This window comes from Recurvomyces mirabilis, assembly GCF_035927965.1.
Source record: "Recurvomyces mirabilis strain CCFEE 5264 chromosome Unknown scaffold_11, whole genome shotgun sequence".
Lineage (NCBI taxonomy): Eukaryota > Fungi > Ascomycota > Dothideomycetes > Mycosphaerellales > Teratosphaeriaceae > Recurvomyces > Recurvomyces mirabilis.
Window position 1 is genome coordinate 39,790 of NW_027041945.1, and position 17,573 is coordinate 57,362.

Below are 17,573 nucleotides of genomic sequence, written 5' to 3' on the forward strand. Positions count from 1 at the left end.
GGATAGTATCAGCAGGACGTGTTGTGAATGCTTGCTATGTTCCCAACCACATTCTGTCAGAAGTTGTCAAGTGTCCCAGCCGTCGAGGCAGTTTGTCCTGCGTTGGAGAGCTATATGCTTGCTCAGGTTGTGGTCCATGTCCTTGAGAGATGAAGCCCTGCTCGGCGAGTCCATGAGCCACTCCCAAATGTTTCTGTCGCAGAGGCCGTGGAGCATGGGATACGGCATACAGTCCTACAGTCAACTGTACTCGCCGGGAGCGATCGCGATTTGCTGATTCCTTACGCGCGCGCGCGAGCCGAATAGCTGTCTAGTGTGTAGTCGATTGTGCTTTTATAGGTAGCGTATACTACATGTCATTCATGATACAGATATATTACAAGACCTTACCAAGATGCCTCGATGCTCGAAATTAGACGTGACACACCAAAGGCGGATCAGTTATGCCAGCACCATGCGGTGTATTGTCATCGTCCTCCAATGGTGTCCAGTATACCGCTGACTGAAAGCTGACGGACAGGCGGCCGCATAATACCCAGGTCGAAGAACGGTGTCGGGTCCTGCATTAGCTGTGAGTCGGGAGGAAATTACAGGCGTGAGTAGAGGTCGCACATACCAGCCAGAATTGCCAATGCCGTACTTTAGGTGTTGGCGATGCAGCATCATCAATCACACACCGTGCCGTGTATGGCGTCGAGCCAACCAAGCCGACATCAGACTCCATCGTCAAAGTCCCAATCATGAGCAGATCATCTCCCTCTGCATTGCAGACATAAATCTTGTCAACCTGATGCTCTCGTGAAACAATGCTTTCGCCATTCTTATGCCAGCTTGCGATTTCTGCTTGTTCTTTGTTAGTCAAGAATATACGAGTTTCATCTTGCGGCAAAAGCGACTACACACGTTCCCGTCCAGACATCACCCGCTTGTTCACCACAAAATCGCCATCCACCGTGAACACTTTCCTGGCCAACTTCTCGCCCGCTTGAGGATCTGGAGAGTCTATGAGCCTATAAAATCGATCGAGAGTCCTTTTGATCGTATCTGGAATCAGTTGAGCGGGCCATTCGGCGCTGTCCATGAGGGCTGTTCAAGGCATATGTGTGTGTTCCTGGACTCGACTGGTACGGGTCGACGACATGAGTCTTTGTACGACGCTCGCACGGTCCTCTGAAGGTGAGGGGAGGCTTGGAGCGGAGGGGGCTGGCCGGCTGAAACAGGTGTCAACGCCGAATACCGTTTCCAGTACCGGGTCAAATTCTCGACGATCCTGGACACCTGGGACACTTTTGATCGATCCTATTGATCTTATGGATGTCTGAGAACACGGAAAATGATACGACAAGCCCCCTCACTGGCGTAACCGCTTTGGGAAGTAGCTTGATTGGGAAGCTGGACCTTGGCGTCGCCAGAACTTCGGCGCTTAATCTAAGCTACTTATACGCAATAAACTGCTCCCTTATTATTGCCAGCACAATGGTGAGATGGCCGAGCGGTCTAAGGCGCCAGCTTAAGGTGTTTACTTCGTTGTAATCCATGAAACGCTGGTCCGAAAGGGCGTGGGTTCGAATGTACGCTCCAATCAACCACCGATACACCATATCCAACCAAACTAACAATTATTAGCCCACTCTCATCAATATATAACAGTGCTGCTGTTCGTTCTCTTTTTGCTTTCCTCCACAGGCTCGTTGCCGCCCAGGTTGGCCGAATAGCCCATAATCGATGCCGGTAACAGAACGACTTTCAACGAAATGGTTTGGGTCAATCTACTTTTGATTACTCTAGAGGTACTCTGTGGCTTCGATGTCTATCGTTCTTCTTCAACGTATAAAGTCTTTTGGCCGAGGATTGGGAAACTTACATCGATCTGAAGTCGTAGCATCAGAATTGCAATGCCAAGCATTACAACACTGTTGCCAGACTCGCCAAAGTTTCTTGAGCACTGCGAGTCTGCGACCTTTCTGTAGCACACTTGCTTGGTATAACCGTCGCTGGTCGTCATGTAGAATCGATCACCGGGCTCATACATATCAGACTTCCCGGGAAGGACCAGAACTCAGCGACTGGATGCTGTAGTATGTTTGGCAGCATCTCAATTGATATCAACAGACAGCCTCAGAAGCTGCTGCATAGCAAGCCTTGACCAGCACAACATACTCAATGGAAGCCGATTGTCGTAATACCGAGGTCGCCTGACTTTGAGAAGCGGCGCTGGTGGGTCCCTCATCGCTGTCGTGATATTTCGGCTTTGATCGGATGCGACGCTCAAGGAACGATGATATCGTTGTAGGGCGGCAACCCGCGATATGTCGACGCTTTGAACTATTGTTCAACATTCGTGTCCAAGAACAAGACGATAAACGATACAGAGGTAACATCCTAGAGCTGTCCCTGTATGTGACAGTATCACTTTCCGGACGTCCTACACAGTTATTGCGAGATCAAATGTTACCAGCTGATGCTGCAATCTAATTGCGGCTGACTACCAGTTCTCGGTGTAGCTCTCGGACAGCTCTCATATTCGGCAAGGCCTAGCGATACTATTGTCCATCTACTCCTGAGCACCGAGCTAGCCACGATCTCAGTTCTGTGTGGTTGCTTTACTTGCTCAGACTCCATGCATGTATATGGGTGGGGCCGAAGAGGTGAAGTCGGATATAGAAGTCAAGGCCAATCCAATTTGGCTGCTTATCGCTAAGGAATCGTGGTCATTTCCAGCAGTCTCGTCATTAAGCTACCCACGCCCTTTCGGACCAGCGTTTAATGGATCACAGCGAAGTAAACACCTTAAGCTGGCGCCTGGATATGGATTGAGGAGGGACTTCAGGGCGAGAGGGGACAACAAGGCCTTAGCACATATACCGAGCACAAGATTGACGCCGCTCCATTAATCAGAAACCGTCGAGGACGGCGCATGATTAAGCCTTCCATTGTTTCCCTTGATATTCACAGCATATACTACCTGGCCAGGAGCACGTCTCAGCTCGACCGGCACTTCTCGCACTACCCGGACACCAATTTCATCACGCCCAGCCCATGCATTTGCTGCCGAGTACTTCCTACAACGCCAGTCGAGCTCCCGCATTGCTTAAACGCTCATACATCCAATGCATTGATATTCTTCTTGATGAACTCAAAATTGCTGAAGAAGATCATATTGATGACACACGACCTCAAGACCGATACGCCGAGACCTGAAATCGTATTAGCACTGCATCACCACTTCTTCATGCTTGAATGTCACCTCTATATGCACCCGCCTGAAACACCCTTATAGGCGGCCGATCAACATGCGCCGAGCCGGCCGAGAGTAACGCCTTCTGATACAAAGTCTTCGCAACATCGACCGGGTAAATCATCGAGGTTGTCAGCTTCAGAAAATTATCAGTGTGAAGGCTCACAATATAAGACTTACACAAGCCCAACTCACAATTCCGCACAAGCCACCCGCTACGACTACAGCATACGGACTCGTCGGACTTCTTCCTCGCGCATTCGCCATGAGCTGCTTAGCGGATTCGTAGGTGGTGAAGTAGATTGCTGTGCCGATTGTGTCGCGGAGGAGATGCAGCCGATAGCCGGCATAGAGTCCACGGAACAGGCCTCGGTCTCGTACTAGTCGTCGAGCAGTATTCCACGAGCCAGTCTTGACGTCGATCGCCTTGCCATTGACTGGCTTCGCCTCTCTTGCCACCTTTCCAGCCAATTGTTCGCTCAGCTTCGTCAGCTCGAATGGGCAGGATAGTGTAGTTATGACTGCCCCAGAAGCCGCACCAGCCAACCCAAAACAGCTCATAGTGTAAATGTTCGGATAAGATCCTGGCGCGTTTGCAATGACGAGCGGACTATGCCCAGTGGCCTTCGTGATCGATTTGTCCAGAAAGTACTTCGCCTTCTGATATATGCTGAAGCTGATTGTTCGCACCGTCGTAACGCTGATCAACGGTGGTCCCACTCCCCGCCAGAATGCTCGTAAACCTTCTGCACGATAGGCATCCTTGATTGTATGCATGAACCCAGCCTGGTAACTCTGCATCCGACTCTTTGCGAAATCCAACGGAAAGGCCACGAAAGTCGAAAGCAGACTACTACTCGATGCAGATATCTCCGTCCTGTATTTCTTCGCGAACTGCCTTACATCCTTACTCGCCTGGAAGTGGAAGATATTAGCTTGGTTGCCTTGGAATTTCGCCGAGTTCGATGAAGATGATTGTGCAGCATCTGAGCGGCGATCTTTATCTTCATCTTGGCCAGGCATGGTAGTGGGTTGAGGACGGGAGTCCTCAAGGCGTTCTATGGAGGTTCCGCTTGGAACACTCCATGAAGCCTGTTTGCGCTCGTTGTGATCGGCAATGCTTGCTTCTACTGCTCGCTAGCAGTGAAGTGTATTGGATATCGAATGTGTCCACGTTGTGTTTGCTGGCTCTACTCTTCACACTGCAAGTAATTGTCCTGTTTGCCGTGAGCACTTGCAGTCGTCAATGCGTTGCAGTCAAGGTCTCTTGTCTTGAAGCTCGAGGTCTCGAGGTACAGTCGTACCAGTAGCTGTATCCTAGTATCTCTTAGTCATTGACTCGTATGATCACGAACGTCATGCGGCAAGAAGAAAAGCAGCAGCAGCAGCAGCAGCAGCAGAGGTGCGGAGTTGGTCCTGGGGTCGATGGTGGCTTTTGCAGGTAGTCAAGTACTCTCGGCGAGATATTGCATGGAGGTGCATGCTGGAGCTCCATATATTTTGAAGCTGTGGAGCAAATCATGATGCATCTACGGGCATACCCGACACCAACGAGCCATAAGCATGTGAAAAGCAAACGCCACAAGCCGAGACGATATTGAAGCTCTGCATGGCCAGCATAATCTTAAAGAAACAGTGTCAAGATTCAGAAGCTATATGAGGGGTATATCGCGGTGTTCCTGCCAGAACTAGCTCACAAACACAGCATACCAATGCCGCTACCAATTGCTAGGACCAGAAAGCTCCAAGTCCATCGCACGACATTAGCTTCGCTTGGTGCTTCCTTCCCGCTGTTCTGTTGCCCACTGGCTGTAGCAGAACAACTGCTGGCCCCACAGACAAGATCGGATGGACAACATCCACCACCTGCTGAAGAACCGCAGAGGTACCAGCCTCCAGCGCAATTTCCTTGAGTACCAGCTGCTGCTGCTGCACCTACAAGAGTCGTCGAAGTGACCGGGACTACCACGGTCGGCTGCGAACTGACGACTTCAGTACTTGCCGACGCTGGACATGAAGTACTGTCGCAGTTCCTGCCTACTCGACAACAGCCACCCTGGTAATACGCCGAGCACATATAAAATCCTGTTGGACAGCCGATGTTGCTGCTCGAGCTCGACGCCACCGAGGCGCCTGATATAGCAGTATCTGAGGAGCTCACACTTGTAGGTCGAATAGGTGCCCCACCAGTAACCGTAGTGGTAGAAGTTGCGTCTGGACAGACACCACTCGTGCCACATATCTGTCCGTTGGCACAGCAGCCGCCTCCGAGTGATGCTGGGCAAGACATGAATCCACTTGTGCAGGTCAGACTGCCTTGCGATCGCAAACTGGTTGTAGTACCAGAACCTGCAGAAACACCAACCAGTATTGTAGTTGCGCTGACGATTGTGGTCATCCCTCCGCTAAGACTCGTGGTGACAGTCACCGTCGTGGTATATCCAGACTGCGAAGCTGAGACGACCGGCACAAAAATTGTGGTCGTCCCGCTTCCACTCGTCATCGTACTATAGCTGGCTCCTGCAGTGACCGTATTCGTGGACAAAGTGACCATCGTCGTAGCCGTACCAACGTACAAGCAACCCGTGCCATCGCATTGAGATCCAGGAGGACAGCAGCCGCCATTTGGACTGTTCGGGCAAGCTGTATAGCCAGCCGCAGTATTGCACGAATTGCTGCATGCACAGGAGGATGTGCCAGCTGGACAGCAGCAGGTGGTGCCCGCCTGGGTACTGCAGACTTCTCCAGTAGGACAGCAAAGACTGTTCGAGCCACAGCTTGTCGTATTAGCCGGACATCGATATTGGCGGGCGAAGATCGAGCGGCCAAAGAGAGCCAGCGCGTGGTCGTGTCGATTGGCAGATCTCCTCAAAGCAGGTGAACCTGGTGGTTGAAGGAAAGTGCTGTTTTTCCAATGGGTCTCAAGGGTATCGTCACCATTGCTGCCAAAATCCCAATAGTGCATATAGAACTTCTCGCCCTCGTCCATGCCCATCTTGCGGATACCGAATGGTGTCTCCCATGCCATCCGCTGCTGTACCTCTGCGCCTCGCCTGACCAGATCCTCATCTTCCGGGTAGTATCTTGCCGTTCGAGGTAGGCTGTAAGGCCATTCCAAGCTCTGCACCTCTACAACAAGACCTAATAAACATGCTGGTAGTGTCAACAATGCTGCGATGTCCTTCATCTTCCTTTCGTACAGAGTCCAAATCCAAGCTTTGGTAACTCAGCGCTCTTCCCAACACCAAGGGACTGCACAAACCTCGTAAGGTTGGAAGATAAGGTGGTGAGAGAAGTCCACTTAGCCTTTGAATCCATCTGTTGTTGTGAGGCTGGCTCACGTCGGCACAAACCTGCTAATGATCATGCATGAGAGCTAGCAAGCTCAGGCATCTCGAAAAGAGAGGCTGGGACTCGGAGCTTCGGCGGAACTGCTTCCGAGGACTATGCAGAAGTACTTCACTTGCGCCGCAAGTGCAGCACCATCTACCGACAGCAGACGGTCGTTTATCACGAGATTCTGCCGTGGGCATGATGTCGCTTTGTCCGCGACATCTGGCTTTCCCCAGTGGAGTCGTGGGCGGGGATGGAATACCTTGCCCGCGGGTACTTGCCTCGCGACAACATTGTAACGAAAGTATCGTATTTAAATGCAGCAGCCATGTAGGTGGACATCGCGGTGCCCTCGACTGTACGCCGGACGGTCACACTGCGCCATGCGTTCTGCTACTCTCGTCGCTGGGGCGACTTTTCTGACCAGCGCCTACACTGCGTCAACGCCCAGTTGCTCACTAACGGCAAATCCAAACCGCATCTTCATACTTTCAGACATCACTAACGAGCCAGATGACTCCATGTCGATGGTCCGCATGCTTGCGCACTCTGATATGTATACAGTGGAGGGTTTAGTGGCTGTCACTTCCTGATGGCTGAACAGCACGACCGCTCCGGAGGCCGTGGTCGACATCATCAACCAGTATGAGATTGTTCGACCAAATCTCCAGACTCATACGGATGGCAGTTTCCCGACTGCCTCATACTTGCTCGAGAGACTTAAGAGCGGACCCAAGCTATACGGTATGTATGCTCTGGAGGCGCTGAAGGCAAATGGCACTCTGTCAGATGGCGCAAAACTACTCATCAGTGTGGTCGATGCCTCAAGCCAAAGGCTCTATGTCCAAGCATGGGGTGGAGTCAACACGCTTGCAGAAGCACTGTGGTATGTGCAAGCATACCGCTGCACTGGGGACGTGGCGACTTTCGTCAGCAAGCTCAGTGTGTATACTATCTCCGATCAAGACGACAAGTTCTGGATCCGACATACATTTCCCAGCATTAGATAGCTGGCCTCAGTTCATGGCTTTGACCAATACGGAGATGCAACGTGGGAAGGGATATCTGTTAATGGTTATGATGCTGGTGGCCCAGATGCACAGATCGTGTCTCCTGCATGGCTCAAGCAGCACATTCAGATTGGTCCGCTTGGCTCAGCATATCCAGACATTGAGTATATCATGGAAGGAGATTCTCCGTCGCTGCTATATACGTTCCAGAACGGCTTAAATGTCCCCGAGCATCCGGAGTATGGTGGGTGGGGTGTACGCTATACTCCTGTCGTACCAGGCCAGCAAAAATTCGCGAATGCTCTGGATACCGTGGTCGGGCAAAACAACAAGACCTATACGAGTCCACAAGCTTCTATCTGGCGATGGCGGGAAGCCTTCCAGCACGAATTTGCCGCGAGGATGCAGTGGACGCTGCGACCACGTGGCCCTGGCTCCAATACCACTCATCCCCCAATCATTATTGTCAATGGTACATGTAGCGATCTGCCAATAATTATGGCAATTCGCGCGAACAGCACAATCACTTTCGATGCTTCGGCTTCTTACGACCAAGACACGGGAACGTCGAGCTCTCTAACGTTCCATTGGCTCCAGTACAATAATGCTACGTGGATCCCCCAGCAACAGGCCACAGTCCTGAATATATCCCTGCCGAGTGGCAATGATGGAACGGCCGCAACAGTAGACATCCCCTGTCAAGCAGCTTCGTGTAGCAAGGCTGGTGGAGGCGGTGGACCAGTGGTGTTGGCTTGTAGGACTTGGCATCTTGTACTGAAGGTCACGACTTCAGGCCCAACGCCTATCACTCGATATCGAAGAATAATTATGCAAATGACATCAGAGGCAGTGGCTTGATGGTGGAAGGGCTCAATCTTTTGAAGCTGACGCGGGAAGTGTGGTCGTCAGGAATCTAGGCTACATAGAATCAATGCCGAATCATGTGTCTCGTCAATATGAGGACCGTTACATCACAAAGACTCCTTTTGGTATGTGGGATCCATCTCACGCCGGTAGAGTCAAGTAACGCTGGACAACAGGATGTCTGCTTTTGGTCTCCGCGGCGGATTGAATGATAAACAACTAGCTTTCGATTTTGGCGAAATTCGCATGTGGTGTAGCATGTATGCGTATGTCCCATCAATTGATCGTGCTCGTGCTTTCCCAAGAGGTACATAATCCTCTTATCCAAGTACCTGGTAATGAACCGCGACACGTGAGCGGGTCCGATATAAACTTTGAACCATGAACCATGAACCCTGTGGCTCCAACATCTCCATAGCAACGGCCACAACAACGCCTGCCGAAAGGCAGATACGATGGCGGCCAACCACAGTAGCCATCGAGACACAGCAAGGGAGCTAGTCAAGGCGCATGGCCTTGGTGTGGTCAAGTTTCGCCATCTTGTGCCCTGTTGCGCCATCGCAGATAGCGAATGTGGCTGGGCTCCGGCCATTTGTTGATCAAGGTCACGCTTCGGCTTGCGCACCAGGTTTGGAGTGCCGACTGTCCTCACAACTGTTGACGATCTTTCTTGCACGCTTGTCATATCGTCGGTATAGTTCTGGGATGTATTATATATGCCTTTATGAAGAATGAGAAGGCATTAGTATACGAACATGCCGTAGCCCAGCACCCTGGATCCAAGACCGCACCGCATCCGCGACCCGCCGGCATCTTCACGACCAAGGACCTCGAACGCACCCCATGCCACGTTCAACCCAAATAGCAAGCCTTCTGGCTTTCCTTGGGACAGTGTCGAGCCAGATATTGCCATACAATCCTGCTCGAGTACTGCTTGGCCCCAACTCATCCTACGCCTACATCTTTCCAGCCTCTACATCCGCCGTGGGAGCATCTCGATTCCAGACCGTCGACCTCACCAAGGCAGTCTACAATGCACCTGAACAATTCACTACCTCCTCGCAGACGCTGCCCTTCCTGAAGGGCAGTAGTCTACTTCCTTATACGCCTGTAATCGATGCCAGCGGAAACATAACTGTCCTGGCTGGGGACTGCTCACAAGGCGCGAATGGGACAGAACTATGGCGATATACAGCAGACGCAAGCACGATCAGCAATGGGAACTGGGCCCAGTCCAGCACTACGAACCAAGAGCAGGACAATGGCACAGCGGTCACTGGTCCAAATTTCCTGGCTAGTGGACTGTCTTTCTCCCAGTATGCTGATGCTGACGAGACGAACACTGGCATGTTCGTCTTCGGTGGCATGTGTCCCCTTCCGAATGCCACGACAGCGACATGGACGAATTCGGCCGACTACTCTAACATGATGCTTACGCTGTCGCAAGATAGCAATACTGGATACACTGATTATGATATTGGTATGGTAGCCAGCAAAGGGCCGCCCATACCGGAAGCTGGCTTCTCTATCACTCCGCTCGCTGCTACGTTCACGGCTAGTACAAACAACCAGCCGCAGAAGCAGCAGCAGAATTTTGTGCTCCTTGGTGGGCATACGAAGACGGCATTTATCAATATGTCACAGGTTGCAGTCTTCTCGCTACCGCAGCAGACCTGGACGTTCTTACCTGTGTCCCAGCCGTCCAATGGCAGGACTGTTCTATCTTCTCGCCAAAATCAGACTCTGGTGGAGCCGAGATCGGGGCACACAGCTGTGTTGAGCGAGGACGGCACCAGTGTAATTCTCATGGGAGGCTGGGTGGGTGATGTCAACACACCTGCACAACCGCAATTTGCAGTATTGACTCTCGGCTCGGGCTTTGGTGGTAATGGGGACTGGAGCTGGAGCGTACCGACCTCTGCCGGTGCAGCGCCCTCATCGGGTGGAATGTACGGGCATGGCGCTGCCATGCTACCCGGGAACATTATGATGATTGTGGGTGGCTATGAAATTCAAAGTGGGTCGTCGAAGCTCGCAAGGCGCGGAGCACAATCTACTAATGGCCAGATCTATTTCTACAATGCCAGCTCCAGTACATGGATTGACTCATACACGCCATCGAATGCTGCATCGAAACAGAAAGCTCACACAACCGGCGCATTAAGCAACGTATCCCAGAAAGCAGGACTCGGTGCTGGTCTTGGCATTGGTGCGGCGATATTGATCGGGTTGATCATATTCTACTTCTGGTACAATCGGCGATTGCGACTTGCGCGCGAAGCTCGTGGCCGCACTCTACTGTCTGGATCATCCGATGGCTCTCTCCCGACCGACGAGAAGTTCCTGACAGATGGCGGTATCGATGGGCAAGGAGGAGATGCAGCAGCTGTCGGCCGATTTTGGAACGTGTGGGATCATGATAGCGGCGCTTATCCGCCGCGCGAAGAGCCAATGCAGCAAGCTGGTACTGCGGGTGCTACTGGCTTGTTCGTGAACATTCCGAGCCCGACACGAGGCTTGCGCAAGGGCGTTGGTATTAGGAGCTACCAGTATCATGCAGCTCCAAGGTACGATGACAAGCGTATCAGTCGCGGGAGCGGCAACATCCCACCTATAGCTGAACACGAGGACGAAGATGACACTGATGCTGGTGCAAGACCCACAAGTGCGGACACGTGCTTGACAGATGCAGAACGGCGGTTGAAGGAGGTCGAGCGGGTGCTTAATTCCACCGATCCGTTCCTTGATGGCGAGCCCAACCCGTTGCGCAGCCATCCTGTGTCTCCAGAAGTGCCTAATCCATCAATAATCAGGCGCAAGCCTGTCAGCGGCAGCTGGACTCCTGCGCAGGTAGCTGGACGATCGGACACCAATTCGACCGACTCTTCCACAGTACGCCCAACGCAATCGCGGTCGACGGATGCTGGACTCCACATCGACACCACCACTGGTCGGGTCTCACCCACCAAGAGTGACGAAAGGACATCTTCGATTTTGAGCACACGATCCACCACTTCCAGTAGTTCCGTGACGCGCACCATGGAAACCAGGACGGGCGCCATACTAGCCGCAGCTGCTGCAGCACGAGCAGCCTCAAATCGCAGTCCCGAGCATTCTCAGAGCTCGTCAAATGAAAGCCGTAGCCATACCATGTCTACAAATGGCGGTAGGAAATCACCCTTTTACTACAGTAGCCGGGCAAGATCCCCAGCAACCGAGAAAGCCTTGGATATAGCTGGCGCGGACAGTGCAGATGCAGATGATGAGTCTTTCAAGACTGCCCGAACCGACTTTGTCGCCCTACAAAGCCAAGGCGAGGCGCTGCTTGGTGGTCGTCCACGGCTCGACAGCGACGACCCTTACCAGCGTGCGATGGCCGCTCAAAGCTCTACCCGAGAAGCGAAGACTGCGAGACTGTACGATGATGACTCGGGTCCACCATCAGCTTTAGGGCCGAGAAGGCGTCAAGGATGGATGGGAAGCCTGCGAAGAGCTCTGAATGTAGTCTCCATGAGCGAGAGGAGCTTCAGTATGACCAGCAATGCCGAGAGGACTCTGGATGAGCAGCGAGAAGCGTTGATGATCTCGCACTCAAGGGATCGACCCGGCGGTGCGCCGCGCCGTACTGTGTCTGACGGCGGAGCACTGTTGAAGAAAAAGCGGGGCCAACAGGACTGGGAAGACGGCCACTGGCCTCGATATCGTGACGACCCTGATCCTGGCGATTGGGGTGAAGCGGAGCGGTCATCATTCGAGAAGCAAAAGGCAGAGGAGGAATGGGACGTAGAGGGAGCGGCCAGCAGACGTGATGTTCAGGTCATGTTCACTGTACCGAAAGCTCGTCTGCGGGTCGTCAACGCAGACCTGGATCGTATCAGTCTACGAAGCGCTAGTGATGGTGCTCTAAGCCGGACGAACAGCGTCAAGAATCTGCGCCGAGAAGAGTCGATCAAGACTTTGCGGGCACGATCAGAGGGTGATCGGATAATGCTCCCTCCGACTTCAGAGGAGGAGGGCCAGGATACTAGCGAAGGCGCTGCGACTGGTAGCGATCTTTTGGTTCACGAGAAGGCGAAGGCTGCCTGAGTGCACAGGCATGCGAAGATGCTTTGTATTTTCAAGCAACAACGAGGACCTGGGTAGTGGCCTTTCATGGTTCTGTCAGCTAGCGAGCGGCGCTCTGGAGTTTGTGTTATATGAATGTGTGTATTGCTGTAGATAGGACGGCTGTAACGACCCTTTACCAATGAAACACTGCTCGCATGCATACAATATGCTATGGTGTAATGAATGTGAGGTCGAAATTGGCGTCAGCGGGATCTCAATGACTCGTGTTACCCTCGCCCAAAGGTTGCCTCTTCGGGAGCAGCGAGCAAGATCTGTCAATTTGGGTTCAGCCTCATCCGGCTCGTATGCCGGCGCTACCAAATCAACACGAAGGAAACGAGCTTCACATCGACTTTTCCATCTTAACTAGCACACGTCTCAGTACAGACGCCAGCAGAACCAAGTTGTTGACAGCGGCAATGCACAGTCTCTAAATAGTCACAGACGGTCTAACGATAAAGACAGTATCATTCCACCACGGGAGCATAGGATTTATGGACCCGCCGATGGGTCACAGAGGGAGCAAGGCGAAAGCAAATGCCCATTCTGTCGTGAGACTGGGGATATGATGACTGGTAAGCACTTTCGCACTTCGGAACCGATGAACAGTGTTGCAAGTGTGGGACAAGAAAGGGTAGGGCGCAGTGGCGTTGGTTCGGCGAGCAGATTACTACCCACAACTCGCCATTTGCTTATGCATGTGATCTGCTCACGCTCTTACGTCCTCTCTTGATGTACTACAAAGCACCGTTGAATCACTTTAGAGATCGCTAGAATTGAGACTTGGGTCTGTGGTTGTCTACTTCAGCCTTCATTGTCCCTTACCACAATCATGGCAACCGCCAGCCGAACACTATCGCGCGCTCTACACCACACACAAACAGCATTCGCATTCAGGACCACTACTCCTCGCCGCCTCGCCACATTAGGGCCAAAGATCAGCTCTAGGCGGAGCTACGCCAACCAGACACCAAAGCCGTCGAGCAAACGTGCACCATTATATGGTGGAGCGGCGGCAGTGCTGTTGGCTGGAGCAGGATATTATGCTTTCGCCTTGAAGTCGATGAAGCTCGATGCCATCGATCCTGTGAAGGTTTCCAGTGCTGCTGGGGCCACCAGTGGGCTCGGCAAACCCACGACGGAGGACTACCAGAAGGTGTATGATGCAATTGCGAAGAGATTACTGGACGAAGACGAGTACGACGATGGCTCATATGGACCAGTGATCCTACGCCTTGGCTGGCATGCGTCCGGTACATTCGACAAGTTGACTGGCACCGGCGGGTCAAACGGGACGACAATGAGATTCCCGCCGGAAGGAGATCATGGTGTATGTATTCAGCCGTCGACGCACTGTTGACAAATCCTGACAATATTCGTAGGCCAACGCCGGCCTCAAAGCAGCTCGCGACTTCCTTGAGCCTGTCCATGAGCAATTCCCATGGATCACATACTCTGATCTTTGGACTCTTGCTTCCGTCTGCGCTATTCAGGAGATGGGTGGACCAGACATCAAGTGGCGACCGGGCCGCCAAGATCGCGACGTGAGCTATTGTACGCCTGATGGACGTCTGCCGGACGGATCAAAAGGCCACGACCATCTCCGCGGCATTTTCGGCCGGATGGGCTTCAACGACCAGGAAATTGTCGCTCTGTCCGGCGCTCATGCCATTGATCGCTGCCATACCGATCGCTCTGGCTTTGAAGGCCTTTGGACTTTCTCCCCTATCACCATGACGAACGATTACTACAAGCTTCTTCTGGACGAGCAATGGGACTACCGGAAATGGAACGGTCCCAAGCAGCTGGAGGATCGCACGACTAAGACTCTGATGATGCTGCCTACCGACCATGCGCTCATCAAGGACAAGGACTTTCGCACGCATGTTGAGAGGTATGCTAAGGATCAAGATGTCTTCTTACAGGAGTTCTCGGATGTGATCTCGACGCTAGTCGAGCTTGGCGTACCATTCACCACGGGTGAGGAGGCAAAGAAGGTGTTCAGGAGAACGGAGTAGATAGCTTGCTGAAGACAGCTGGGAGATGTCTGGCATCGCATTCGGCGTTAGATCCTAAGGGCGTAAAGTATTGACTCCTTTGTGTACATTACTGTAAGATAGTAAATCATAAACATAGACGTGATAAGAGGTCGAACAGCCATCACGGCATAACTTCATTTGTCGCACCCAAGCCGTTCGCAGCATGCGAGCCATTCCTCGATAATTCATCTCAGGTCCGCTCTTCTATTTCTGCTAGGTCTGCGAACTGGTCTTGTAGCCTCTGATGGCTTGTCGTAGCTTCCAGCAACATGCCGTACCACGCGTGGACCTGCCAGTCGCACGATCCGCAGGCTCTGGCATGCGACGAGGTCTGGATCAAGCCAACGTCAACGGTGCTAGTGGGATGAGTCTCGTTGCCTCCAAGGATACAATCTCGGCAGAACTTCGCCATCCATTCCAAAACCGATATCCAAGCGCACGTCACATCTCGGCAGTGCTTAGAGTGTGTGAGGGGAATGCACAGTCCTTTATGAACTTTTACAGTCTTGTTCAATGTGCTCTGTACGATCGATCTCTACCCTCTTCAGGCAAGCCATCAGGTAAAGGATTACCGCCACCCCGCCTGTTGTCCATCGTGCCACTCTGTCCAAATGGCTGACTCCCACCTGAACTCTGATCTTCCGGTGCTCGGGGTCCTACCATCCAGTCCTCCATAGCCAGCCAGCTACTCCACGCCTTCTCGGCGGCTGTCAACTCTTCCATCTTGGCCTGATCTAACGGCTTCATAAATGGCACCGTCTCGTCTCCGCCTCCTCCACTTCCTTCATCGTATTGCTTCTTACACGTTCGCCAACCTCCGTGTTTCGCCGCGAAGAGGTAGTTTCGTCGTTCGCAATCGATGTGAGGGAGCACGCCCCTCAGATAGTCGTCGCCGAACAGTCCATGCAATATTGGTGGCTTGTCGAAGGCTGTCACCACTAGTCTGCGAATGTAGGGTACCAGCGAGACGAAGGTAGGCGTAGCTTGACCTGTCCGCTGATTCTGCGGGCTATGCACACCACTCGGTCTGTTATACGACCCAAAATTAAACTGCCCGTTGTTGGGAGCAGCTTGGGATGGTGTTGACGATGTGATTGGAGTATTCAGCCATTGGTACGGCAGTCTGATATTGATGAGAGCACAAAGTGCTTGCGTAGCAGGCTCATGCTGTGCGTGATCCAAGAAGTACTTTTGGCAGGACTGGTATGCAGGGTGCCAATCCAGTATGTCGAAGTCTGGATCGTTGGTCATGGGAGGAGCAAGCTGCTCTTGCGCGTCGCTAGGCCCGTCCATGAATGATGGTAGATGGATGCCACCATTGTTTTGCCGGTGCGAACTATTGGTAAAAGCATCCTCGTGAGCGCCCTGCGGCCACATGCTGCCCATTATAGGCATATCTCTATCAATGGTCGATGACACCTACACCGATTGGATGGGGCTGCTAGATTGGAAGTGATAGACGGTGGCGTTCAGACGCGGAGTGGGATGTGAAGGCGATGGTGTGAATCCAACGCCATATCGACGTCTCACTCTGTTTGACGTGCCTATGAAGTCACACGGCTGGTCTAAGAGTGATTTGCAGTCGACATCCATAGCGAAACACAAATCCAAAGCTGCAAAACGGCTCGTCAAAGACCAGATGGTTGATATCGAGATCTCGGTTGCGAAACCGGCCCTGCAGCAATTTTGATCGACGCCATCCCATCTTGATGCCGCCGAGATATGCATCTTACCCTAGTGACGGAATTATACGCAGACGTATCGCAATCGTTTTAAGACTTCGTATGGCATAGCAACAGCGTCTGCTATCGTCCAATTCCACAACCTCCGCAAACATGTCTAGCTGGGAAGAGAGGCGCGAAAGGCGATCGACGTCGAGATATGCATTACCATTGAGATACGTCATGCTCTGTACACACCAGCATCAAGCCTAAGCATTACGTCTTCCTTCCTCCTTACATTCTGCTACTATCCAAAGACCTTCATGTTACGAGCAATGGCAGACCAGACCTTCTCCCTCGCGAGCCGCATCAACCTCAACAATGGCCTGTCAATGCCACGGATCCATCTGGGCGTTTACCTGATGAACGGCAATGAAGCCTCGAAAGCAGTTGGATATGCACTAGCAGCAGGCTATAAAGCTGTGGACTCGGCACAGATGTATCACAATGAGAAGCAAGTGGGGCACGCAATACTAGACTACCTGAAGTCGCATCCGGATGTGAAGCGAGAGGACATACATTACACGACTAAGCTTGCAAGCAATAGTGATTACAGCACAGCAAGGAAGAGCATCAGTCGCAGTGTGAAGGAGTGCGGTCTTGGATACATTGATCTGTTCTTGCTGCATAGTCCATATGGTGGGAAGCAAGCCAGGCTGGACAGTTGGCGAGCTGTTGAGGATGCGATTCAGGATGGCGAAGTCAAGATCGGTGGTGTATCGAATTATGGCGAAAAGCATGTTAGTACAACGGAAACAATGTCAAATGTTTCCAATCATTGACGACCATCTAGCTTGAGGAGCTGCTCAACAGCAGACCACGCATCAAGCCCGCTGTGAACCAGATCGAAGTCCATCCGTTCAACACCCGGTCAAACCTCACATCATACTGTCAGAGCCACGATATAGTAGTGGAAGCATATGCTCCGCTTGCACGAGCGCTACGTATGAAGCACCCTAGCATTGTTCCGCTTGCAAAGAAGTACTCGTGTACCCCTGGTCAGCTCATGGTGAGGTGGAGCCTACAGCACGGTTATGTGCCTCTGCCGAAGAGTGTACGCAAGGAGCGTATTGAGGAGAACTCGCAGGTTGGTGGCTTCGCGATTGACCAGGGGGATATGAAGGCTATGGATGGCTTGGATGAGTATTTAGTCACCGATTGGGATCCGACAGACACGAATTAGCTACTGATCGTACGCTGTAATCCTTGCCTGATTCGCTCATCTCGCTGCCACATGCCGGCGCATTTAGGGTCGAGCAAT

General features: G+C 52.3%; 7 protein-coding genes and 1 non-coding gene across 8 annotated transcripts; 5 read left to right on the forward strand and 3 right to left on the reverse strand.

Annotated features, from left to right (window-relative positions):
* Window positions 1–467: 467 nt before the first annotated feature.
* On the reverse strand, window positions 468–1,081 carry LTS14_004708 (uncharacterized protein; the record flags this gene model as incomplete). The annotated part of the gene is made up of 3 exons (XM_064837409.1): window positions 468–560; window positions 617–840; window positions 904–1,081. 3 exons carry the CDS (start codon window positions 1,079–1,081, stop codon window positions 468–470), a joined length of 495 nt encoding a protein of 164 aa, XP_064694732.1.
* Window positions 1,082–1,478: 397 nt separating this feature from the next.
* On the forward strand, window positions 1,479–1,585 carry LTS14_004709. The gene has a single exon. It is a non-coding gene; the product is annotated as a tRNA-Leu (tRNA).
* Window positions 1,586–3,099: 1,514 nt separating this feature from the next.
* On the reverse strand, window positions 3,100–4,261 carry LTS14_004710 (uncharacterized protein; the record flags this gene model as incomplete). Its single annotated transcript, XM_064837410.1, has 3 exons — window positions 3,100–3,197; window positions 3,248–3,374; window positions 3,434–4,261. 3 exons carry the CDS (start codon window positions 4,259–4,261, stop codon window positions 3,100–3,102), a joined length of 1,053 nt encoding a protein of 350 aa, XP_064694733.1.
* Window positions 4,262–7,092: 2,831 nt separating this feature from the next.
* LTS14_004711 (uncharacterized protein) lies at window positions 7,093–7,581 on the forward strand (the record flags this gene model as incomplete). The annotated part of the gene is made up of 2 exons (XM_064837411.1): window positions 7,093–7,127; window positions 7,176–7,581. 2 exons carry the CDS (start codon window positions 7,093–7,095, stop codon window positions 7,579–7,581), a joined length of 441 nt encoding a protein of 146 aa, XP_064694734.1.
* A 1,707-nt stretch (window positions 7,582–9,288) lies between these two features.
* Window positions 9,289–12,531, forward strand: LTS14_004712 (uncharacterized protein; the record flags this gene model as incomplete). The annotated part of the gene is made up of 1 exon (XM_064837412.1): window positions 9,289–12,531. The coding sequence occupies one exon, from the start codon at window positions 9,289–9,291 to the stop codon at window positions 12,529–12,531; it is 3,243 nt and encodes a 1,080-aa protein (XP_064694735.1).
* An 853-nt stretch (window positions 12,532–13,384) lies between these two features.
* CCP1 (heme peroxidase) lies at window positions 13,385–14,570 on the forward strand (the record flags this gene model as incomplete). Its single annotated transcript, XM_064837413.1, has 2 exons — window positions 13,385–13,882; window positions 13,935–14,570. 2 exons carry the CDS (start codon window positions 13,385–13,387, stop codon window positions 14,568–14,570), a joined length of 1,134 nt encoding a protein of 377 aa, XP_064694736.1.
* A 531-nt stretch (window positions 14,571–15,101) lies between these two features.
* On the reverse strand, window positions 15,102–15,977 carry LTS14_004714 (uncharacterized protein; the record flags this gene model as incomplete). The annotated part of the gene is made up of 1 exon (XM_064837414.1): window positions 15,102–15,977. One exon carries the CDS (start codon window positions 15,975–15,977, stop codon window positions 15,102–15,104), a length of 876 nt encoding a protein of 291 aa, XP_064694737.1.
* A 610-nt stretch (window positions 15,978–16,587) lies between these two features.
* Window positions 16,588–17,495, forward strand: LTS14_004715 (uncharacterized protein; the record flags this gene model as incomplete). Its single annotated transcript, XM_064837415.1, has 2 exons — window positions 16,588–17,052; window positions 17,106–17,495. 2 exons carry the CDS (start codon window positions 16,588–16,590, stop codon window positions 17,493–17,495), a joined length of 855 nt encoding a protein of 284 aa, XP_064694738.1.
* Window positions 17,496–17,573: the final 78 nt, after the last annotated feature.